Raw genomic sequence first — 27,181 nt, 5'->3', positions numbered from 1 at the left:
AAGTCATGTCAAATTAATAGGATTTCATGTTTTATATAACTTTGTTGGATAACTTATGAACTCTGCCGGATAATCATAATTACATCTAAATTTGAAGAGCTTATTTAATCTAAGACAACTATAACATGTTGTGCATTTTGCAAGTATCTCATAATAAAATAGAACTTGCGTGTAATCAAACAAACAACATAAAAGGTAATTATTAATAATTTAATACACAACATCCATTCTTCAATCTCACCATTGTTACTTGCAACAAATACCACCTTTCTCTCCAACTAAATATTAAGATCTATGCAACAATGTGTCCGTCCAGCAACTGCAAGAATAATTAATTCTAAAAGTGTGTAATTATTTTTTTTCCTGTCAAGCTTCTTCAGCAACTGACATAAGTTAACATGGTACAAATTCAGTTCAGATTAGGTAGATTGTTGACACACGTTACACAGGCTAGGTGCACAATCCAAAACGCACTTGGATTAGCCTGCTGTATCTGTTACATCTTCTGCATCTGTTTCTCCATCAATCATCGCCGTCTCTGCTTCTGTGTCTGCTTCAGTCTGCCCTGCTTCTTGAGCAACATCTGTATCAGAGCTTTGCTTCTGATTATCCTCTGGAGTAGGAGTTTCTTCCTGAGATATGTTAACAGTAGCTATTCCTGCATCTGTATCCATGGGAGCAGCAGATGCTTCAGGATCCGCTTGGCCCACTTCATTGTCCATCTCACTTGGTGGTGTTGCAATCTAGACGAGATTAAACGAAAAGAACCATTAAGAGCAGAAAAAAGGAGGACTAATGAAATAGAAATCCAAAGAAATTGTATTTGTTTCACCATTCGCAAGCACAATCTCTATTTTAATTTAAAACCAAGACAGGCCAGAATGAACTATAAAAGGCGATTAAAAAATTGTTACATAATTGAAGTTATACACTCTAATTTGGTGAGCTTTTGACAAATGTGAAAGTTTAATGTTGTGGAAGGGTATTCTTGTTTATATTGTGTGCAGACCATGTGGCACACAGGACATGAAAACCTGTGGAAATTTCAAACACAGAAAGATGCTTGAGTTAATGGTGATGCCACTTACTATCTTCAAGTCAGCACAGAACTGCCACAGGGATTAATTTGCAGGAAAAGAAATGGAAACTGGGAACATAAGCAAACATAAGGTACCTGATTTTCGTCTGCTTGTTGTGCTGAGTTTTTTGTGTCCTCCTTCTTAGTCCGCTTAGTCCTTTCACTTGGTTTAGCTTGATATCTGGCCCGTACTTCATTAGGCAAAAGCTCCAGAGGCACTACCCCCTCAATACCATGTTCTGTAAACTGAAAAAGAACAAGTAACATATTGCATTGAGAATTTATTAACATTTAATGATAAAGACTTGAAATCACACCCATAAATTAGCTCATACTCTGGAAAATCCTTCCAAGTCTTGCCGGGCTGAAAACCGCAAACCTTTCCAACAATAGACCTGGATAGATCCCAGGATATCATTACAACATGCAACCAACAAAGAGAAGTCAAAGAAATATGCATCATAAGCAGGCATAAAGATGTGTGATGATATCAACACAACAATCTTCTCCGTGGATTCTCCATTATACTTTATAGATCACGTATTACCTACTGCTATATGTGCCATCTTCCAGATAGCACGAGAACAAATATCCTTATTACACCTGCCTAGAAGGTGTATGTTTGATCACCACACTATCCCAACAAATGAACAAGTATATTGGGAATACTCGTCTTTAGGTGAGAGAGTGAAAGATTAGGTGTGCTCATAGGAACATTTCTGACAGAACATCTACGGGTTCTCACCCCTGAGGGAAGAACACTTCTGATGAAAACTCAATCCCAAACTAGTTGGAGTATGACTACATGCATTCTCTGTATTAATTCAGCTCCATTCTAATTTGATTATTAACTGGCTGTCAGTCTACCGCAAGAATCCGCCTCTTTTGTGACTAGCTATTTCTGTGAAGCTCATATGTGTAGAGTCTACAATTGTTGAACAAAATGTGTAGGGTTTACACTTACAATGAATACCTGAAGAATTTGTAGTACAGAATTAAAAGAAATAGTAGTTATAATAAATCCCTCAAGTATATAGCGCTTTAATACTTCATATTCAAGCATAAGACTCATTTATCCCCTTTGGGCTGACCAGTGGAGTGTGAACAGTGATGTGACTACTCCCTCATGGGTTGAGAAATAAAACTTCCGGGATGAGTTTATTGACCTCCATGGTCTGGAGAAGAGCAAGACTGCCAAGAAATAGTAAGACTGTCCCATGAACTTATCCTTCTCACATAAATCTCAGTTTCTGCATTTGTAATAACCATCAATTATTTAATTCAGAATACGTCATCTGGGCCTCTCTATAATATCCATCTTCAAGTAAGCCAAAATTTATCTAATAGCAAAAAACTTTATCTTCTACCCTCTCTCTCATACCAACTATCTGGCTCCTGGTCTGGGTTTATGAATGGCAAGTTGAAGACCTTGTTGATGTTGTTCAATAGAATGCAAAGAACATGTTTAGTCACTCTGAATGGACTCACAAGTGAAAAAGACTAAAAAGTAACCTACATGAATTTTGTAGGAGTAAAAAGGAAACAAGTAAATAAAGTTAGAGGAACTACTACAGATTGCTCGTAAGCAAATACTATTGCAATGAATTTAGCACGTGCCACTTAATTACTGTTTAGAAACTGAAGGGGCAAGAGTTGATCATGTGATGGAGTAAAATGACAACTTAAGAATAATTCAAGGGTGTAGCACCAAAACATTTCAACAAAATGACAGCTTGGAAATCAGAAGTACGCGACTTCTGTTCTCATTGAAGTTACGAACTATCAGCTATATCTGTATATCGAGACAAACCTTTTCCGTATCTCTTTTTAACTGAGAAAGTGTTTTTCAACTTTTTTTATCTGATGCAAAATCTTTACTTCGTCCAGCTTTGAGGTTTATACAAGTCCTGTATATTTTATTATTAGGTGCCAGTCCTGCATATATATGTAGAGATAAATATATGGCAACACAGTTCTTTTATATTCTAATGTAAATGAGCTTTAGCTACTTCTTTTTATCTGTTGAATGAGTTTTAGCCTTTAGCTACTTGCGTGCATATATACTTCGTTATGAGTTGATCAGTTAGGCATAAGTATAGATGATTATGATACAAAATGACTCATAATATTTCAGTGAAATACATCGGAGTCAGCTAGAATTCTGTTGCTACAATGTCTTCTTTTTGAGAAAAGGTAACTTGTATTATAAACACAGAATACTCAGGACGTATTCCAGTAATACTTGCAATCAGAAATACAAAAGTGTTGCTGTTTTCCTATGAACTCATTAAGGACTCTAAGATACTAGGGATGAGGATATTCATGTTTACACCAAAAATAGAAAAGAGCTAAACATTTCAGCTAAACAATGTCTTCTTAAACATGCCATTATTGGAAATAAGAGGTCATTTGAGCTGTAACCAAGAACAAAACGCCATGGTGGTAATAAGTGTAGGGAAAAAAACAAGCAGAAAAGATGAACAGACTAACCCGATTGTTTTTGTGATGGTATTCTGCTTCTATTCCAGCAGATTCATCCATCTATCAGATCAGAAGAGATAAAAATCAAACTCAGAAATCAAGGAAATACTACAAAGACACCTGTTCCTACTGCAGCAAAGGGACTAACACAAAGTAGACATTAGAGGGAACATCTTCTGCAAAAGTTCTCCACTTGTGGGATTACACTAGGTATGTTGTTATCTCATGCAAAAGTAACTTTTCTAAAAGAGAACTAATGGATGCTTACATCTTCTGCCAGAGGTTTCCAGTATTTTGTGATAGCGGGAGTGGACACACGTTGAGCATCAGTTAAAGCATTCTGGAGGAAAAACAGAAAAGAGATGTTTATGTCATTAGCATTCAACGTCAAAATGATGCTCTGTCTTCTTCAGAGTCAGGATGCCTTGGATAAAACATGTTAGAAACTACAAATTCATATTTTTAGTTTTTCGGAAAATACAAATTCCAAGTCATGGAATAATTATTATTTTTTATAAGGTGAAGGTTAAAAGTCATGGAATAATTAGAATGGAAGGCTGACGGGTTGTTAGTCAGAATTTGAGTAAAGAGTGTGCATATCTGTAACTGACATCAACTTTGGCACACACCACTTCTTTTTTTTGAGACAAACTTTGGCACACACCACTTCTTATTGAGTGTCATCTCAATGAAGGGACTACGCTGGCACACACCACAGTATGAGTCGGTGTTGTGTGTACAAAATGCATGTAAAGGACGCGGATCATTTACTATAGTGTAATTTGCAACAGAACTGTGGACCTTAGCATATGATTTTGTCGATGAAAGAGTTCTAATTATTTTGTGTATCATTGTGACAGTATCAGTAAGTGCCTCATACAGCGCCACAGAAAACTATTGTGATAAATATCTTGCTACACGGGACTCATGCAAGCAGCAAGCAATAAGTTAATGAAAAACAAACCGAATACTGATCAGCCCATTTCCACAATTGGGAGAGTTCTCTGTTTCCAAGACTCCATCGTGGCCGACTGCAAGTAAGGAAAAAAGAATACAGTTAAGTATCATCTAAGTTATGGGTAAAGGGGACAAAAAACAGCAGCAGTTTAAATTTTGAAAGATGATCAACTAAGTAAAAAGGCTTAGAAGGAACTAGGAACTAGTGACTAAACATATCCATTTATTCTCCTTGGCTTCTCAAGGCAGAATACCGAACTTTTTGTCGCTATTTGGTTACATAGGCTGCTGAGGGTGGGATAAACAACTATTCCCGGCAGATGGGTCCACAATGTGTTCAGGTGAAATAGGCCACAAGGGCACAACTTAGCAAACAATATGTCTTGTTCCCAACAGGATTTGAGAAAGCACAATTCAAATTGCTGAAAGACAGCTGAATGACATCATCTACAATAGAGATGTGATATGCATACATAGTAATTTTAAAACAAATTATACAGTTACCCAGTGCAAAAGCACCAAATATCACAAACCAACTAAAATTCACAAAATTGAAATATTTACAAACTGTTGTGTAAAGAGTACTCCTCCGACCCAATTTATGTGATATTGTCTGATTTGGCACGGAGTTTAATTTTTTAATAAGGTAACTTGGTATGGAGTTTAAGGGAAAAAAAGACTTTTGAAACTTGTAATCTAAAATAAGGCATAGTTGCTTGTGTGGCTATAAATCATCTCATTTAGGGTAAAATGGGCATGTTTAAGTTAAATAGCAACTAAATATAGAAACGAGTCATTATTTTTGGGACTTACTAGGAAGTTAAGTGTGTCATATAAATTGGGACGGAGAGGAGTATAACCTTCAGCATTGGATTTAAGAACTACAAGGATTCCGATCACACAAGGAAAACTGAGAATTTTAGTAGCAGAAATCTATGTTGGCTGACTTATATTACAGTAAGTTGATACAATTTTTCACATGGTCTGTAGTTCACACTAGTCATTACACTCGTGCAAGAAAACCATGGGAGAGATTTCTTGTATCATGGCAAAAGCATGTGCTCATTGGGTGAAACTTTCTAGTTAAATTCGCAACTTTGGTTGTACTAAAGGCCATCTTACATGGATTTCAATATGGTACGTATTCAGTATGGCGTATGGAAGTATTTGGTACAGGTATGTCAAGTTTTTTTGCTAAATTTTTAGGATATTTTAAGGAATTCGCACGAAATACCACACATATCACACTCGTTCAAAGACAGATGCATGAAGGCAAATGAAGGACTCGTGTAACATAGACTAAAGGTAAGAAGCTCTAAAGAAATCTTCATGCTCTCTGTTGAGTGGTGTATTAAGCTTCAGCATAATACTAAAGATTCCTGGGCGGAAGTATTCATCCATCCTGAGTTTGGAATGGAATAGTTTTCTACGAATTGCTATGGTGCTTGCAGAAAGATTGTATTCTAGAGTGGAGTTGTTGGATCTTCACAGGGATAGGCCTACTGCTTGTTCAAACTTTTCATTACTTATCATTTTTTCTAATAGAGGACACTTGGTCCTCCAGTGCATTTTCATTCTTGTTAACAAATTAATATTTCCAATGTGAGAGAAGTGCAAAACTAAGGAAAAAACATATGATCTGGATATCTTCACCAATATATTATACGTTGCAAGGCTGTCTCCGGAAGACAGACTCTCTACCTCAATGAGATAGAGGTAGGGTATGTGTGCACTCTACCCTCCACAAACCCCACTTGTGGTATTACACTGGGTATGTTGTTGTAGTCAAGGATTAAAAGCAAGACATGCTAACTTGTAGTTAGATACCGTTTTTTAGTTCCATCTTGAACCAGCTTTTTCTTTACCGGTTGCTTCTCAAATGGGGGGCAGCCATCACGTTTCCACCAAACCTATGGAAAAACATCATCCGCACAGCATAATAAACCAATCAGTAATCAAATAGAGAAATGTATAAGGAGAAGAGTGAAGTAGAATATTAAGCATAATAAGCCAACCAATTAATAGAAAATAGAGCAATGTATAAGGAGAAGGATGAAGAAGAATATTTTAGATAAGGTATGCATAAACACATTGCTTCTAGTATCCTCACAAATGTCTAAGATCTCCTGCATGAGAAAGCAAAAAAAGAGAGGAAACTGATGCTTACCCAATTCCTTTCACGCTCCAAAATGTGCTCAATACTGTGGAGGAAATCTATGCCTTTGGGTGGAGTCATTTCAAGAAGCTTCTTAGCCCGCTCTTCACTAGTCTTTATTTCCTCCTTCTACAATTTTGAGGAAACAAAATTAGCTTGTTGCTGAGGTACAGTACAATGCTGTGTGCAAATATTTGTCTTAGTCGAGCTTTGCAGCACCTCGACGAAACGCCCTAGCCGATGTTGGACAGGTATTTGGACTCCATGATGTACACATGATTATTACATTATGTAAGTGACCGTAGGGACTCCCCAGTTAACGTAAAGCTATGTTCAGCAATAAATGATCAACTATTTTCTCTACAAGGTACAAATATTAAACACAGAGCATCTTGACTTGCAAACTAGCAATCATTAACAAAATATCAATCCCTACTTCTGCAACACTGTATCTGCAAGAACTTCAAAATGGTTGAAAGAAATAAATGAGATGGCATTTTCTCCTTACCATAAGATCTATTAATAATGAGATATGATCACAAGTTTCCAACCAGAATATGCCATGACCCCATTTTCATCCTAAGACGTGCACCAAATAAAGTACATGCTATCATTTTATTGTTTCCAATGCATTGAGACATGTTATTGATGAGTCCCTTGCTTAAGTGGAGAAGTCAAATCATTGAGGTAATGGGTCCTCTTCTCCTGAAAGCAGTTTTTCACTCATATAAGATTATTCCCCACACCCACCCCACCCTCTTTTTTTTCTTGATAGCTGTGGTTCTGGGACAGGATGAGAGTAATTTTGTAGTTTGTGTTAGGCATGTAATTGTTCCATAGAATAGTAATCCACCTAATGGTGGGTTTTACTTTCTCATTCTTCCACTTGAAAGAAAAAAAAAATATGTAGGAACAACAGGTTTCCGTCCAGGTAAAAGATAACACCTGCTAATGAGAATGAAGTAAGAATAGAACAGGGAAAAGAACTTATGAAAGGACATGTAGCCCAGATATACGCAACATCAAAAATTACCATTACTCTTCATTATCCACTACATTGTATATTAAGAACATCAGTTACATCATCATGAATTATGTTGCAATATTCTAGAAAAGAGCAGTCTAAAGATTGTAAAAGAGAATCACTTCTGTTAACAGTTGCAAGGTTTCCTTCCGAGAACTTCTATTCAGAACATAACTTAAAGAGCAAAGGCCTCATTTATTCCCTGGTTTTCTTTTGGAAGGAGCACATAAAGAGTAGTCCTTCCGAACAGTTATTTCTAACAGTTTTAGTTTCACGCCTAGGCAAACCCTTGCACAAGTATCTCCATATGCATCAGTATGTGTGCTATATTTTATATATACATATATATTCACAAAGGGAGAGAGATGGCAGGAATCAAGGGACCACTAAAAACTGATACAGCATGAAATGAAATAAACAGCAAAAGCAATACCAACCATTGCTTCAGACGGCAATTCCTTCTCACTTTTCCCTGGCTCCTGCATGATAACGAACAAGTAGCAGTCTGGACACTATTCGGTTGAAGTTTTAAAAAAGAAAAAGTATTTGCAAGTTGAAGTTGTGTTTTATCATAAATTTCGCTTGGAACAACTTGAAGTTTTGTGAGCGGACCATTATTTAACTTGGCATGCTTAAACAAGCTTTCAACTTCAAATTCCCCATTTCAAGGTGAACTTGAAATAATGGACAAAAACTAATGATCAGACATGTAGGTCATAGCCAAATGGGCCATCATGACAAGAGACTAGATCAATAGGAGATAAAAAACAAGGACAAACTTTCTTGATAAGTTACAAAGCACGTAACCTACTGTTTTCTCTCTATCAGTTTCCTACAAAGTTTTTCCTTCTCCCTCCCTCAGCTAACTTTACTCTCACAGCTTCCCTCAGCAAAACTCCAGCAGAGACAAAGTTTGGCACGTTTTCATTAGCTCTCTTCTCCGATGTACACCTCACCAAAGACATTTAAGAATCCTACTGACATAGTATATTAGAGAATCTTCAACTTAATGATTATCAAACAATCATGTGGATTGTCATGATCCTGATCGAAATCAAAGATATGCACCTGAATTTTGATGTTTTGAATATGTGAATTCAAGTAGAAAAAACTTATCTCATATGTACACATGAAAGAGAAAAAAACCTTACAACTTTAGTTGAAGTTCAGTCAATAGAATTATTTTTGAAACTAGTAAAAAAATAAAATATTGACTGAACTTCAACTAATGTTGGAAGGTGACATTACTACTAAAAGATCCACTTGCACTTTGAACTCAAGCTAGCAACATGGTTATCATTACCTTCAAATAGTCAAACAGAATGAGGCACTGAACCAGAACGTGGCGCCTGAAACTAGGATCTTTCAGCTGAGACAAAAAGAATGATCAGGAATATGCTATTGAATTTGCTACTTTTATTTTTATGCAAGGGAAACCCGCAGCCGCTACCCTTTGGGTGCGCACAAGGTAAAAACCCCGCTCCTATGCAATAGCTCGCAAACCACATAGGAGAGGTAACCCGCACTAGGTAAGCCCGGTGCGACGAGCTCGACGGTTTCGAACTTGAGACCTCCAACATTTTGCTTAAGAAGAACCTTCAAAATTGAGAAATGCTCCCATACCTCGAGACCCATAAGTTTACTACTTGTAAGATATTTTATGTTGAAGGTTGCAGCATCATCCTCAAGGTTATGAGCATTTCCCTCTTCATCACTTAAAGGCTGAGCCTCAAAAGTATTTAGAACAAGCTGCAAGCCCCAAAGAATAATTGATCACACATTACATATGGTTAATGAAAAAAACAGCAACAGAAACATCTCAAAGAATTTAAACAGAGAAAGAGGTGTACCGTCAAACTGGATGTAAATTTGTGCCACTTGCCGGGAGCATTAATCAGGGATGGCGGATTGCAGAAGTATTCCTGAGTTAGCGAAGCTAAAAAATTACTAAACAAGATAGGAAGGTGGGGGAAGCACATGCACAGAGCTTATCAGAGATACTTCAAAAATACAGTGATTCATACATAAATAAAGATTGTCTGAATTCAGCAAGAGACGACCCTATCACCCTAATCTGATATGCCACTCAAATTAATTATCAAACATGACTGCTTTAGAAGAGTATAGGGAGATAATTTCAAATTTAAGTTTGACAGAATCTCTTTGCTTACATCCGTTTTCTTTTGGGGGTGGGGAATCAATTTTGACAGAATCAAAGAGCTAGAACATGATTGTATCAGTTTCCTTTATATCTCCCCGTAACTTTAAGGAAATACTACATAAGGAAGAGTTTTCTAGCTTATGCTTTGCCAAAAGCAAGCTAACTCCTTGCTAAAATCAAACTCCTGGACCACTAATAATTACTGGATTTTAATGGGTTTCTCTTTGCCTTCTCTCACCCCACTTTGGCTCCACGAGATTCTCTTTCACTTGATCCATAAATTGCTGTTCTTACCTCCTATTAGAAAGACAAATAAAAATGAAACAAAAACTACATATAAATGTGTTCTCACATCTGTGAAGGAGACTACACAAACTAAGCTACAGCTTGAGCTTCTATGGAGCGAAGGTGAATACACATAGATAGTTGTATAGACATCAAATAGGCACCTTATCAGCCTTCATCTTCATTGGGAAACAGCTAATTCTAAGGGATGTACCTCACTGGGCTGCAGTAGATTTAGACAACAATACAACACAGATGACCAAGTACCCACTATTTGCAGATCATTGGGTAGTCAATGCAGCATAAGTGTAAGATGGCTACTCATACCTAAAGCATGCAAACGGAGGAATTTTACAACGAAAGAAAGTTAAAGTTCTCATTGCAAAGCATTTATAAGCCACTTGAAGGACCTACAATCACATATTCCTTTTTAATCTTGTATTCAAGGTAATGCAACCGCAAAACATGCAATTGAGAAGAAATGATTATGAAATGGCGAATGATAATGGACATACACAAAGAGAACCTCCTTCAGATATTATGACAGAAGGAACTGAGAAAAGGGAATATGCAATTGAAACAGGGTTTGCATCTACAGCACCCACAAATCAGGAACTTAAAATAAGCCAATTGAAGTGATTAAATTATGTCCATAGAGTTTGTAACATTTTCTATAGCCATTTATAGTGATGATATTATGTCCACAGAGGACAAGATTTGGTTACTAAATCTTTTTGTACTTCTTGTAAGATTCTTTCTTGGGGGCAGGGGTCAATTTTTAAAATATTTACCAATACCAAAAAATAAAAGCAAATGCAATACGAAATAATCCACAATCATAATTACCATTCTCACCAAATGGTGATAGTATGCTATAAAACCATGGCACTATTGCATAGGTACAAACCTGCAACTTTACTGCAGGATTTTAGTTGGTTGTCATGCTACCCAAACATTGGTTTAGCTCAAATCACTTCTTCTCAAACTAGAGCCAGCTTGTACGTACTTTTAACTCAAGCTAAAGCCCAATGAAGCCCAACTCACACGCCAAATATGGCTATCTTTTGTCGTTTCTAATTTTCTTCATGTTGTAATACCATCATAAAACCCAAACTGCATTTTTGCAGCAATATCAACATGAAAGAAACCCTAACCTTCCAGTTCAAATGCATTTGTGCTCTCTTACACGTATATTCTCCCCACCCGCCCCGGTCTATATATTTATATAACATAAAATATATATCCATTCTTCTATTTCCTTGTCTTCTATGTTTGCTTACAATTCTTTGTCCCTCTGGTTTCTNACCCTAACCTTCCAGTTCAAATGTATTTGTGCTCTCTTACACGTATATTCTCCCCACCCGCCCCGGTCTACATATTTATATAACATAAAATATATATCCATTCTTCTATTTCCTTGTCTTCTATGTTTGCTTACAATTCTTTGTCCCTCTGGTTTCTCACCAACAGTCTCATCTCTGAACTTCATCTATAGCATCAACTAGGATTTCAATGTTACAAAGACAAACTGATGACTTCATTTGTAATAAATATTGTGTTGCTGCTTTGGTGATAGAGGTTGCACCTCATGATTCAGTATCATAATCAACAGCAAAACTTGGAATGGATTCATAGAAATGCTTTATTTTTATATATTTAGCGGTAAATTCTTTAGAAGTTATATCAGGACCTCCAGCTCCCACTAAAATTGTAAAAGGACACTCTGTGACACTTCTTCAGAAGTAACGAGCATGAAAACAACTGGGTAACCAGGAAATGCAGAAATAATCTCATGATGTTAGGTTTTTAAGGATGCTTATCTAACAGACTATGCTAATCAAAAGTATTCCCCCAAAAGAACAGAACACCTGATACCAACCTGTAGACTCCAAAGTGTTCTATAGAAGTTGAAATCAATAGAAATTCCTGAAACCAAACAAGTTGACGCACTGTTAGCATTAAAGAATGCAAAACCAAATCTGCAAGAAAGTGATGGGAAAAGATACCTACCCTCCGGAACTTCTGTCTCATACTTTGTCTCATTCGATGTATTGAAAACTCCCTTTATATTTACAGCTGCAGGAATTTGAGCAAACAAATTAGCACCAATATACAAACGGGCAATCTAACCACATATAGAGAAAGAAAACTAAATACCAGAACGCTCAGATAAGGGGAAGAAGTGAGCAAGAAACATGATAATGCGCCCACAGAAAACAACATCATTTGCCTGCAAGATAAGGGGAAGAAGTGAGCAAGAAACATGATAATGCGCCCCACAGAAAACAACATCATTTGCCTGCAATACAAGATGTTAAGCCAGGAAAATACTGGAACAGTTTGTTTACTTAGAGAGAAGATAACTGATACCCAACAAGCATTGTTCAGATTTTACCAGCCATGAAAAGGAATGAAATACAGTGAAATTTGAATTTAAGTTTTGACCCGTGATAGGTGAATTGGCTTAAATAAAAATATTTTTATTTCATAAAAATATAGATCGCCTAACATTAAAACATCACGTATCGAAAAGGTGATGCAAGCAATGACTACCAATGGCCTTTCATCTGTGTCTTTGAATCAAGGCGCAAATATTCCCAACAATGATCGTCAATCATTCTAAAATTACTTTTCAACCGTAGATGTGCAGGAAAAGTTCTGCAAATCTAACTAAACTTTCTAGTTAGCCAAAGTTCCAGATAGGTTGACAACGGCATCTATTCAGAGAGACTAATTATGTGTCCTCTTTGTCGTCATTCCCCAACATTTATTCTGGTTGCTTCAGTCGGCGACTCAAACTCTAAAAGAGAAATCTCTAGTTCACTATCTCTTCTATGACACTAGCTTCCAAGTTTGTTTTTTTGAGATTCTAATCATGACTAGACAAGCCCCTCTTAATGTCCCCTCTACTTATGAAATTAAACACTGGACCTAGTGGTGCTAGCGGTTTTTCCTATTTCAGCTTGAATTGAAAATATGAGATAGGAAAGTAAAAGAAATTGTCCAGTCTTTCAAGCCCTACCAAGTAAAGGGGAATGCACTATTTGTTTCTTTCTCCAAGTTTGTTGTTGTCAAGGAGTTGGTTTTATTGGGTTCAATTCATCCTCATTACATGTATAGAAAAAACAGTTGGATTTATACCAATAGCACTGGTCCATTATGAGCATCCTTATTATTCCTATATATTACATCTTCATCAATAATGTCATTCTCCAGAAAGACACAGCCTTTGGAGGTCCATTAGGAATCTATGGGATGAAGTGAAGAACAACTCAAAGGTGAAAGTTTTTGATGGGAGAAAGACCATGTTTTGGAAGGATAATTGGCATGAGAAAGGCAACTTGGAAGAGTTATTTCCTGATGTTTACAACTTGGTTACATTTCAGCAAGGGTTTATAGTAGATTTATGGACACTACAGGGGTGGAACTTCAACTTCAGAAGACATCTAAATGACTGGGAGGTTCAGAGAGTAGCTGATTTTCTTAACACTGTGGAACCTTTCAATGGACTTCAAACAGGGAAGGATGTTCTATGGTGGACAGGAAACAATAGAGGAGTATACAAAGTTAGTAGAGCTTATAAGCTAATGGATCAGACAAACCAACAAATTAAAAATTGGCCATGGAAACAAATATGGAAAAGCAGAATACCCTACAAAGTATCTTGCTTTGTCTGGTTGTTGGCCAAGGAAGCAGCTCTTACTCAAGACAATGTCATGAAGGGAGGGATAACCTTATGCTCTAGATGCTTTCTCTGTGGGGAGACTTTAGAGAATGTAAATCATCTGTTTCTACACTGCAAGTACACTCAACAATTATGGAGGATTTTTTTGAGTCACAAAGGCATCTCCTGGACTATGCCTGGGAAAGTTTCAGAGGCTTTAAAGAGCTGGGAGGAAGCAGGAGTACTGGCAAAAAGACAGAGGCAGATGGAGACTTATCCCTGCTTCAATATGGTGGGCAATATGGTATGGAAAGAGAGGAACTCTAGGTGTTTTGAGAGCATAGAAAATAGTGTGCAGAATTGTATTGTTTTGTGATATAATACAACCTTACCAAGTTCAAAAAAAAACAAATAAACAGCACAAGACAAAAACAAGTGTTCCTCGCAAAAAGCTTTAATACATACATATCTCTTCTTTAGCTCTATAATGAACAAACAATGAGGTCTGCCCCACCCCCCAAAAAATAAGAAATTGCTTAACATGCACCCCTATATACCCAATTGTAATCACAAGAAGCTACAAATTAGAGACTTTTTTATTTTGGGATAAGCGAAGAGTTCGAATAAGGATATATTTTAACAATAGCAAATAAATGTTCCATTATATGTGGAAGGAAATGAACCCGAGATGTTTTGAAGAATGTAGCAGCCCAAAACAGAAAATCGATATGAATTATATTCTTTCATTTCACTTCTAGTGCAAAAAACTCATGGAAGTTGTAGACTCACTATTAGACATTATAAATCCTTGTGAGACGATCAAGGATCACGTTTGGTTTTGCTTTTTGAACTGTAAATACTGTCCCCAGCACAGTATCACTATTACCTTTCTCAAAGAATTCCATTACAAACTAAATTAAACTTTAACTCTTGATCATTAGGAAAAAGAACATAGATTTGAATTAATGCTTGCACGACCAAAATAGCCCCTCGATCAAATACAGAGGGGAAGTCATATATTTATATAAAAGAGAACCCTAGGCCCGCCTACGTGGCGCCACCACAAGCTAGAATTTCCTTTTAAATTTATTTACTTCCAAAAATAGTCTTCCCCTTTCATGAAAAGTTGTGACTTTTATGAAAAGTTGTAACTTTTATGAAGAGTTGCGACTTTTATGAAGACTTATCCAAAATTAGTCATCCTCTTTCATGAAATGATGTGACTTTTATGAATAGTTGCGACTTTTATGAATAGTTGCGACTTTTATGACGAGTTACGACTTTTATGAAAAATTGTGACTTTTATGGAAGGTTCTGACCTTTCCGAAGGGTTGTAACTTTTCCAAAGAGTTGTGACATTTCTGACAAGGCACAATTAGAATTCGTTCACACTATCCTTTATTGTCTATTTATTATAAATAGAGGGATTTCCTCTCATTTTAAAACAACGGAAATTTTGAACTTTTTCTTTTTCCTTCTACTGCACAATTAAATATTCGAGTACTTTGCTCATGTTGAGTGGCTCACTAACACCATTATTTTTGTATCAATATACTTGTGAATAAAATCTTTCCATCCTGAGAGGATCTATTCCATTAAATCTCAGGTACTAGAGGGGAATAATTTCCTTAAGGGGACACTGTGCATTCAGTGGGCTCAAGTTTTTCCTTTATGTTTCTTTCTATTGTTGTAGATAGGATATATAATTTTTTTACAGTCATTAATTTATGCTTTTGATATTAATTGTTGGTTTTTAGTACATGTTTTAAACTTTGTTGTTTATGTTTCTGCAAAGTTATTGTTATAAGTATTTGTTAGTACATATAAAGATTATTTATTTATTAGAAAATTTAATATCTCATGTTGATGTTCATCTAATTTCCCAAAAATATCAAATAGTAACACTTCCTGGAGGCAATAGTATAAATTACAAAATCAAATTAAAGATGATTGATTGAAGGATAAATGATAAGATATTTTCCTTTACATTATTAATGTACGTTACTACGTAACCTTGTATGTAAGATAATGTAGTGTTTTAGTTTTAATGACTGATAGATTGTAAATATTATTTTATAAATTCTGTGATATTAAATTTCCGCGCGAAGCGCGAATAATTTTACTAGTTTTAGTATAATACAACAAAATGAAGTTTTTTGCCATCATAAATCAAATCAAAGGACAATGCCATTGCCTGGATACTAGAAACTTTTCTCTTTTTTTGCATTGACAATAAGTAATGACCTGTATTGCTGCAAGTAGATACATTTTCATGACATGCACCAGATGAATTAATGTGCAAATAGAGTCAAAGATGTTTCTGATATCTAATACATAAGACAAAGCTGAAATGCAAAGCACTATACACCTTTGATAGACGACGAAGCAACTGATTACACGTCCTTAACATAACAAGCTTTCCTCGCGCAAAGAGTTCTGGCTGTATGTCACAATGATGAACATGAACATTTTAAATGACAAGAATTTGCCGCACAAAATAAACTCATACCATCACTAAAGTCGGAAATATTCATAGAACGTTTTTTTACCGAGAAATGTTCATAGAACTGAAACCGCCGATAATAATGCATACCTTCCCCAATATGTCTTGTTTGCTCTCTATATACCCAAAAACGTCCTCACAATTTCTCATTGTTGACATTTCTGTCAAATCTTCCAAAAGTTGAAATATCATGCCACCTTCCACGTGCTCTTTCTCACAAAGATATAAAACAATATCTATAAATAAATTAAAAGAAAATGTTACAAGGAAGGAACACGTGGCTATCCATGATAGTTTCATAAACAAGATTAAGATAATAAATGCATCTCACCAACACCAACTCCTCTGAGAATCAGCCAGAGCATTCATGGGCTTCTATAAATCCAACTTCTAAATCTTAGTTGAATACATTTTTACACCTAGCACTATGTACCCATTCCATTAGCAATTAAGGCATATCTCAAGGATCTCTCCACCTCTACTGCTACAACAACCGTGATCTTAGCTGATTTTTTTCCTTTGGGGTAAACATTAGATGTATAACAATAAGATGAATTATGTTTCTTAGCAGTACTATTTACAACTACAGAGTCTTAAGGTTTGCAATTTCCTGATAACAACCAAAAGAGAAGAACATAGATAACCTTACGAAATGAAAAAAACAATATATCTCAAGTCCTTAGCTTAAGAAAAATGAGTCCTCAAATTTCAAAGGAACTTAGAAGATTGAAGGCAGATGAATCCCAAAGACGTGAGTGGCTAGGGATGGGTATATTCCTGGGAGTGAACTCTGGGTATAATGCAAATATGAAGTGTTGAATTGAAGGCTACCTATCCTTCTCAAATCTACCATTTACCCCTCTTTAGTTTGTTTTCTTCAACTAGCATCTTGATCTGTGAGTTACAACATCTTATACTTCATGTCTTCTTAGGTGAAACACTTTCAATATTCTGAGACCAAGAAACATGCTAGTACAATACGTCTTCTTTGCAGTAAAATCGTTAGTGCTACCAGACACTCACCAAGAAGGCGGGGAATCTGACCCTGACTTGATTCACCATCAACAATTGACACTCCATACTTCATGACTTTCTGCCCCGACTGAACTGCAGCAGCCTGCGACAGGATAAAGAAAATTCACTAATCGGAAGACGGTCATGCTACCCAGAAAAGTGCTTAATAGCATGACCAATGGTGAGAAGTTCAAAAGAAAACAAGAAAAAATGGTGAAAAGGTAACATGAAAATTTTCCCAACTCTACAAAGCTCGTGCACAAGAAAGAAACAGCTTCAGCTTTTCTTGTAATGCAGGAGATACAATTACCTAATTTCCTGATAAATGAGCCACTGCCTAAGAAGTATTCTGGCAATATTATGATGTACACTCTCCATTTCAATTTGGAACTTGAATCAATCACAATCACAACTTGTCCTGGATGTTGAGCCAGTGCATTTCATCTAACATAGTGGGGCCTTGACTATATAAGTTGAGGAGTAAACTTGTCCTATATATCCTTCTCAAAAAATAAAAACTATTGACTATATAAGTTGAGACAAATAGTCTTTTATCACACTTATGCATTAACAAATACCATTTTTTGGACTCACCCGCCAAATAGTGTTCAAACTATACCGGTAGACCTATCAACTAGTCTTTTTCTAAGTTCAGCCTCCAACAAAACTTCTCTTTTGTTTGTTCGTTAGGGAATATTCAAGATCAAGGATTCTAAGCTAGACGAAAATACTACCATGTACATACTATTATCACATGAACAAATCCTAGGAACAATAATGCCAATTTTTCGTTTACCCTAAATCTAACTTCTAATGAGAAGAATGTATTTAGTGGAACATTGACTTACATTGGAATGCGCAAGTTTTAGTGAAAATAGACCTACACGATGACAATAGAAGCTGGAAAGATGATAATAATACAATAAAAAAGGGCAGGGCGTGAAGATCATATTCATCTTGTGGGATTACACTGGGTATGTTGTTTTCTTCCCAACTGTAATTGATACTTGTGTTGGTAGGAAGTAGCAGGTACAAGGTGGAATAGTCAACGTGCGCAAGATGGACCGAACAAGATCATAATTAAGAAAGCTAAGGTTGATAACTTTGACTTAGTCCAAGGAAAAATCTAAGACTGGAAATTGTTTTGTTAAATACATATAAAGGGTTACTTATAAAAAAAAATACATATGAAAAAAGCCTACAACAACAACAACATACCCAGTGTAACCCCACAAGTGGGTTCTGGGAGGGTAGGATGTACGCTGACCGTACCCCTACCTTTGCGGGGTAAAAAGGTTGTTTCCGATAAACCTCTGTTCAATAAAGCCTTATATCAAGAAACTGGAAAGAGTAGTCTCACAAATGAGATGAGACTAATTATAAATTAGTCAACCGCATCACAATTTGAGATTGCCAGTCACCCTAAACTAGAATCCACCATGAATTACTAAGTTCAATTTTCATCAACCAACGTTTTCATAAATTACGATGCAATTCCCATTAAGAAAAATCACACATACCACCAGTTCTTGAAGTAGCGACCTGAGAATATTTTCCAACAGCTGATTCTCATCTTGGACTAGCTTAGTTTGCTTCTGCAGATGACCAGAAAGTCAATAGGCTAAATATAACTCCATAGCAATAACCTCACATTAGTAAACATATCTCAATCATAACTACTCAGAGAAACCTAGATGAATAATTTATCACATAAGCTACTATTATGTAGCACAAAATGGACTTCTTTATAATGAATACTACACCTCAAACAAAGAAAACAGAAAAATCTACAAATGTGTCACCATCACAATAAATGGAAAATGGCACCGTCAATAGATTTGGGGAACACGATCAAAGAAAAGGTAGGCTACTTGTAATACTGCAAAAGGTCCAATTCAAAAGCAGAGAGCAAGTTCTTATGTTGAAACTTGAACATTCCTGCACCCCAACCTCTAAGCAAAGGAAAAAGGAAGGTTTTTTGTCAGGTAAAGTTAATGGGTTAGATGAATTTTAGCCCATATCAACATCTGGTTGACTGGTCACTTTCAGGTCTTAGTTCTTCATAAAAGTGAATAATGTGAAGGACATGTATTACCGTTGACAATTTGAGATCCACTGCATGAATCTTCATCGATCTGCAACGATATTTGTATAATTTGTCGTTGTGTCTGTTTCACTATCCTGTACGTTATACGCAAATTTGTCTTGTTTTTTGTTTTCCTTCTAATCTACTTGAGCAGTCAACGAAACTAGAAAACATACAGGTACACCTCTATAACACATTACAAGATGCATATACACACCTGTTGCATCTACACATGCCTCCAAATAAACACACAGATCAACAAACATACATGTGTACTCCACATCTTCCAATTAGACTGTCCTATTTAGTTTGGGAAATAAAGCTAAGAGTTGAAATAGTAATCTTTAAATGAATGAGAGTTAAAAGCGGAGATAAAATCTACCACATTCACCAATCAAACATTCTTTTGTAGTATTAGCAGGACCAAAGTACCTTCCCAACAACTCAATAGTGAAAAAGAAGTGAATAGCATAAAGAACACTTCCCCTTTAGAAAAATTTACACAATCTTGGAGCAGTTCTATGCAAAACAGAAAGTAGGACAACTTTGTATAGCTTAGTTCTTTTCTTGGAAGTAATAATCTTGAAAGGAATTTCTTTGTGCAAGAGAAATTAGGGCACACATATAGAAGAGATTTAGTTCTTTTCTTGGAAGTAACGGTCTCAGGAATTTCTTTGTGTTGTTTCTTTTTTTATGAAATCAAGAAATTAGGGCACACACATACAAAAGATAAAAGGGTGTATATATACTCAAACAAACCTGAGGTTTTATAGCTTCTTGAACAGTTAGAAGAGCGAATTCTTCAGGTGGCCCTTGTCGAAGAATAGCCTGCCTAAACAAATCCTGTAAAATAGCAAAACAAGAACTTCAAGATTTTCAATACACAAGTTCCTATTTGTTTGCACCACTTCAAGTTCAAGAAAGCACTGCCAAAAGATAAAGACAACACATAGCTTACCATACTGAAGATTGAGTGCCTCTTTCTTCTTCTTCTTTTTTTTTCAAATTTCCATTAACGAGAGAGAGACACTGCAGTGAGAAAGAAGGGAAGCAGAGACTGAAAATGGGGGTTTTAGGATTTAGGGAGTATTTTATAGCTACAAAATTGGGTTTTCTCTTCTTGATTTCTTGAGAATTCTTGCAAAACGCGGAAGAATTTCTCTTTTTGGTGTGTGCCACTTGTGTCTATATAGAAGAAAAAATATCATATATATTTATATAAATGAAAACTCTCGGGTAGCGCTATCACAAGCTAGAATTTTCTTTTAAATTTATTTATTTTCAAAAATAGTCTTTCCCTGTCATGAAAAAATGTTACTTTCATGAAAAGATGTGGCTTTTATAAAAAGTTTTGAATTTTATGAAGAGTTGCGACTATTATGAAGAGTTGCGACTTTTATAAAAAATTGTTACTTTTATGAAAGATTGTAACCTTTCCGATGGGTTGTAACTTTTCCAATGAGTTGTGACATTTCTGATAAGGCACAATAAGCATTTGTTCACACAATTCTTTGTTGTCTATAATAGAGGGATTTCCTCTCATTTTAAAACAACAAAAATTCTGAACTACTTCTTCTTCTTCTGCACAATTAAATATTCGTGTACTTTGCTCATGTTGAATGATTCAATTAAATTATTTCATCCTGAGAAGATTTATTCTTTTAAACCTTGAGGGAAGTAATTTCCTTAAGGAGACATCGTGCATTTAGTGGGCTCAATTTTTTCCTTTCTGTTTCATTCTATTTTTATAGGTCCTGGTATATTCTTTTTTACAGTCGTTAATTTACGCTTATGATATTAATTGTTATTTTTTAGTACATATTTTAAACATTGTTGTTTATGTTTGTTTTAAACTTTGTTGTTTATGTTTCTGTAAAATTATTGTGTACAAGTATTTGTTAGCACAGATAAAAAAAAATTATTTAATAGAAAATTTAATATTTCATGTTGATGTTCATCTAATTTCCAAAAAATATTAATTAGTAACACTTCCTGGAGGCAAAAGGAATAATTACAAAATCAAACTAAAGCTGATTGATTGAAGGATAGATGATAAGTTGTTATAATTATCATTTTCCTTTACATTATTAATGTTCGTTACCACGTAATCTTGTATGTAAGACAATATAGTGTTTTAGTTTAAATGACGGATACATTTTAAGTATTATTTTATAAATTATGTGATATCAAATTTCCGCGCAAGGCGCGGATAATTTTTACTAGTTTATGCATAAAATGTCAAATAAGTTTCACGTTGTTAAACACAAGTCCATTGCCTGATTTTTTTTTTTGATGAACTTGAACTATACTAATTTATTTAATATCATCATTCGATTTTGTCATTTGGAATTGATATAACTTCGTTTTAAAAGTGGTACATATATGCTTCTAGTGTTACGAAATTGGCTCACATATACTCTTACTGTTACAAAATTAGTTCACATATACCCCTACCGTTACAAAAATAGGAAAAAAAAATCATGTATTTGATATTTTCACACATAATTATTTTTTGGCTTCTTTAATTATTATTATTTGAGCTTTTTATTCTTTTTATATTTTCATTCATTCTTTAGTGTAAAAATAAGAGAATTAAAAAGAAAAAAGTGTGCATGAAAAAAGATTAAAAAGTTTATAAAATTGATTTGGGAAAAGACATAAAGTCACCAATGAAGTTGTCCCGTATTTTCATAAAGACACCTTAACTTTGGATGTGTCCTATCACCCCATAAAACTTTTTGATATCTTTGTAAATGGACCATTTTGACTCATTCCCTCGTCTGGGTTGTCGCGTGTGATGATGCTTAATCTTTTCAACCCGTTCAGCCCGACCTGATTCTTTACTAAAGTAGAAAAGTTTTTTTTTTCTTTGTTATTTCTCAGCTTTCCAAATTCTTCACATTTTCTTGTCTCTTTCTTTCTCGGGTAACCTAATTACGGCTTTTCCGACTAGGCGCCCTACCTAAGCCTTACTTCCCGTCCGACTAGCATGGTGTCATATCACGAGTTTACGAGCTTGATGAATGTAGAGCGATCTCGCAGGAAATCCCAAGTTGGCTACGTCACATCTATGCTTACTATTTTTTCAGTTTGGGAACTCGAGAACAAGAGGAAGGAGAGAGCTCAAGTAGCATACTAGAGGAGAGAGCAGTTGGCAAAACTTAGAGTTAAGGCTGAGAAAGCTGCTGAAGAGAAGCTTGGACCTCAACTCGCCATTATTGCTCCAATCAAGTATTGAATTGGGACATAGTTATTTCGAAGTACAATTTTGTTGAAAATCGATAAATCATCTTAATCTCAACCTTTTTCTTAGTTACATTGTCCTCCTGAGTGGTGTATTTTCAGTTTAGCATTGTTTGAGAAGACTCTCATACTTTTATCCTTCATTGTTTTTGGTAATGAAATCGAATCTGATGCTTTTAGTGATATACAAAAAAAAAACCTTTCTACTGGAAATTTAAAGAGAAAACAAATTCCTACCTTATTGCGTTTGGGGGAGATGGTGTATTCATCAAAGAGAGAGTACCAACATTGATCTTGCTTTGGAAAAAAGAAGAAGATGAAATCATAAAGAGAGGGTTACCAATGGCTATTTTGAGTTTAAATTTGGGAAAAATGATGTAAATTAATTAAATAATTAATAATAAAGAAATAAAGTGATACGTGTCACTTTTAAACTGGTTAATGGCAGTGAAAACATTGCATCACGCGCCTCATGTGTGTGGTCACAACCCAGACGAGAGAATGGGTCAAAATGGCTCATTTACAAAGATATTTAAAAGTTTTGTGGGGTGATAGGACACTTTCAAAGTTAAAGTGTCTTTATGAAAATACGGGACAACTTTAGTGGTGACTTTATGTCTTTTCTCAATTGATTTTTTTTGCGGCTACATTGTAATTTAATTCTTATATTGGTAAAATTTAAGGCGTCTATAATAAATTTTACAAAAAAATAAGTGAAAAATTAATTTGACCATCAAAATAAATTCAAATTAATCGATGAATAAAAATAGTAAAAAAAAAACATGTAAAAAGGATCAAATATAACCACACATGGATTATATTTAAAAAATTTAAAGCTAATTTAAATTGTTTTTTTTCACTTCGTGTAGATGAAAGGGTGTATGTGAGTCATTTGTGTAATAATAGAGGTATACATGGGTTACTTTCATAACGCCGGTATATTAGCACTAAATGACAAAGTTGAAGAGTATATCAATGCATAGTCTCTATCTTTGGTAAATGAGGAAAAAATTGAAAAAAGACATAAAGTCACCAATGAAGTTATCTCGAATTTTCAAAAAGACATCTTAACTTTGTGAATGTCCTATTATCCCCATTGAACAATTTAAGATGGTTGTAAATATCTCACTTTTCACCCAACCTCAATTGCAAAAAAAGAAGTGCAATCACGCACTAATTGTTGTTGCCACGTATTAAATTTTTAGTTTCGATCATCATTTTCAATTTTGCTTGTTCAACTTTCATTCCTCTACACACCCCACATGAAGAAAGGAGGTGTGAAATTTTTTAAATCCTCTTTCATTTTCAATTGAAAATGAAACTAAAGTAGCAGCCAAAAAATCTCCATTTTTCTTTTTCAATTTTAAATCCTCTTTCTTCTTCAACCTTCGTTCCTCTAAAGTAGCAACCATTGCCGCCTTCGACGTACTCCATGATGCTTCCTTGTTATTGCACTATTTCCCCCCTAAATCATCACTAAATTAGATTAAAATTGATAAGATCACTATTAAATTAAATATTAATAATCACTCCAATCTACCATCTTCTTTTCAACAATATTACAATAGTGATGCAGCGAAACTCCATTACAATATATTTCTTTCTTAACATTACACATCAGTGAAAAATTGTAAGTAAATAAATACAACCAAATCAATTCAGCTCTCAAGTTACTAAAGTAAGGTAATGGAGTTCTATATTCAAACCCAAAATAAATAAAAAAAATGGAGTTTCATAGTACTCTCTAATCAATCGAATAATGGAGTTCACATTTTTATTTTTATTTTTTAAAAAAGAGGATAAACGAAGAAAAAGAAACAAAGAAAAGCAAGAGACAAGAAAAAAAGTGATAAAAATGGATGAAGTAAATGGATCTTCTAAGTTGAAGAAGATAAAGAAAAGGTTATTGGGTTTTTGAATTTGGATGAAAAAGATAATGGAAAAAAATGAATTGAGAAAGTCAAAATTAAAAAAAAATATTTTTTGGCTCGACTCACGCCCCAAATGAAGATTGAATTANGCTCACGTTGAGTGATTCAATGACATAATTATTTTGTATCAATACACTTGTGAATAAAATCGTTTCATCCTGAGAAGATCTATTCCTTTAAACCTTGGGTACTAGAGGGAAATAATTTCCTTAAGGAGACATTGTGCATTCAGTGGGCTCAATTTTTTCTTTTTTGTTTCATTCTATTTTTATAGGTCCTGGTATATTTTTTTTTTACAATAATTAATTTATGCTCATGATATTAATTGTTATTTTTTAGTACATATTTTAAACTTTGTTGTTTATGTTTCTGTAAAATTATTGTGTACAAGTATTTGTTAGTACAAATAAAAATTATTTATTTATTAGAAAATTTAATATTTCATATTGATGTTCATCTAATTTCCAAAAAATATTAATTAGTAACGCTTCCTGGAGGCAAAAGGAATAATTACAAAATCAAACTAAAGCTGGTTGATTGAAGGATAGATGATAACTTGTTATTATTATCATTTTCCTTTACATTATTAATGTTCGTTACTGCGTAATCTTGTATGTAAGACAATATAGTATTTTAGTCTTAATGACTGATAAATTTTAAGTATTATTTTATAAATTATGTGATATCAAATTCCCGCGCGAAGCGCGGATAATTTTACTAGTTTATGCATAAAATGTCAAATAAATTTCACGTTGTTAAACACAAGTCCATTGCCTAATTATTATTTTTGATGAACTTGAACTATACTAATTTATTTAATATCATCATTCGATTTTGTCATTTAGAATTGATATAACTTCGTTTTAAAAGTGGTAGATATATGCTTCTATTGTTACGAAATTGGCTCGCATATACTCTTACCGTTACAAAATTAGTTCACATATACCCCTACCGTTACAAAAATAGAAAAAAATCATGTATTTGATCTTTTCACACATAAAATTTTTTTGGCTTTTTAATTATTATTGTTTGAGCTTTTTATTCTTATTTTATATTTTCATTCATTCTTTAGTGTAAAAATAAGAGAAATAAAAAGAAAAAAGTGTGCATGAAAAAAATATTAAAAAGTTTATAAAATTGATTTGGGAAAAGACATAAAGTCACCAATGAAGTTGTTCCGTATTTTCATAAAGGCACTTTAACTTTGGAAGTATCCGATCACCCCACAAAACTTTTTCATATCTTTGTAAATGGACCATTTTGACTCATTCTCTCGTCTGGGTTGTCGCGTGTGATGCTTAATCTTTTCAACCCGTTCAGCCCGACCTGATTCTTTACTAAAATAGAAAAGTCTTTTTTTCTTTGTTATTTCTCAGCTTTCCAAATTCTTCACATTTTCTTGTCTCTTTGTCAAGGAACTCGAATGAGAGAGCTCAGGTAGCATACTAGAGGAGAAATCAGTTGGCAAAACTTAGAGTTAAGGCTGAGAAAGTTGTTGAGGAGAAGCTTGGACCTTAACTCGCCATTATTGCTCCAATAAAGTATTGAATTGGGAAATAGTTATTTCGAAGTACAATTTTGTTGAAGATCGATAAATCATCTTAATCTCAACCTTTTTCTTAGTTGCATTGTCCTCCTGAGTGGTGTATTTTTAGTTTAACATTGTTTGAGAAGACTCTCAGACTTTTATCCTTCGTTGTTTTTGGCAATGAAATCGAATCTGATGTTTTTAGTGATACACAAAAAAAAAACTTTCTACAGGAAATTAAAAGAGAAAACAAATTTCTACCTTATTGCGTTTGGGAGAGATGGTGTATTCGTCAAAGAGAGAGTACCAACGTTGATCTTGCTTTGGAAAAAAAAGAAGAAGATGAAATCACGAAGAGAGGGCTACCAATGGCTATTTTGAGTTTAAATTTGGGAAAGATGATGTAAATTAATTAAATAATTAATTATAAAGAAATAAAGTGATACGTTTCACTTTTAAACTGGTTAATGGCAGTGAAAACACTGCATCATGCACCTCATGTGCGTGGTCACAACCCAGACGAGGGAATGGATCAAAATGGCTCATTTACAAAGATATTTAAAAGTTTTGTGGGGTGATAGGACACTTTCAAAGTTAAAGTGTCTTTATGAAAATACGGGATAACTTCATTGGTGACTTTATGTCTTTTCTCAATTGATTTTTTTTGCGGCTACATTGTAATTTAATTCTTATATTGGTAAAATTTAAGGCGTCTATAATAAATTTTACAAAAAAATAAGTGAAAAATTAATTTGACCATCAAAATAAATTCAAATTAATCGATGAATAAAAATAGTAAAAAAAAAACATGTAAAAAGGATCAAATATAACCACACATGGATTATATTTAAAAAATTTAAAGCTAATTTAAATTGTTTTTTTTCACTTCGTGTAGATGAAAGGGTGTATGTGAGTCATTTGTGTAATAATAGAGGTATACATGGGTTACTTTCATAACGCCGGTATATTAGCACTAAATGACAAAGTTGAAGAGTATATCAATGCATAGTCTCTATCTTTGGTAAATGAGGAAAAAATTGAAAAAAGACATAAAGTCACCAATGAAGTTAT

General features: G+C 34.5%; 1 protein-coding gene across 1 annotated transcript; it reads right to left on the bottom strand.

Annotated features, from left to right (window-relative positions):
* Nucleotides 1–128: 128 nt before the first annotated feature.
* LOC125867447 (THO complex subunit 1) lies at nt 129–20,579 on the bottom strand. The gene is made up of 21 exons (XM_049547957.1): nt 20,367–20,579; nt 20,168–20,251; nt 18,843–18,917; nt 17,332–17,425; nt 16,399–16,544; nt 16,174–16,245; nt 12,299–12,371; nt 12,152–12,217; nt 12,021–12,067; nt 9,546–9,617; nt 9,319–9,444; nt 8,999–9,064; nt 8,133–8,174; nt 6,684–6,800; nt 6,344–6,426; nt 4,524–4,590; nt 3,828–3,899; nt 3,569–3,619; nt 1,414–1,473; nt 1,175–1,324; nt 129–743 (listed from the first exon to the last, which is right to left on the bottom strand). Exons 1-21 carry the CDS (start codon nt 20,367–20,369, stop codon nt 480–482), a joined length of 1,830 nt encoding a protein of 609 aa, XP_049403914.1. The 5' UTR covers nt 20,370–20,579; the 3' UTR covers nt 129–479.
* Between the last annotated feature and the right edge of the window lie 6,602 nt (nt 20,580–27,181).

Source organism: Solanum stenotomum, chromosome 1 (assembly GCF_019186545.1).
Source record: "Solanum stenotomum isolate F172 chromosome 1, ASM1918654v1, whole genome shotgun sequence".
Classification (NCBI taxonomy): Eukaryota; Viridiplantae; Streptophyta; class Magnoliopsida; order Solanales; family Solanaceae; genus Solanum; species Solanum stenotomum.
Note: the sequence above shows the minus strand (reverse complement) of the source record. Positions and strands in the feature narration are given on the sequence as shown.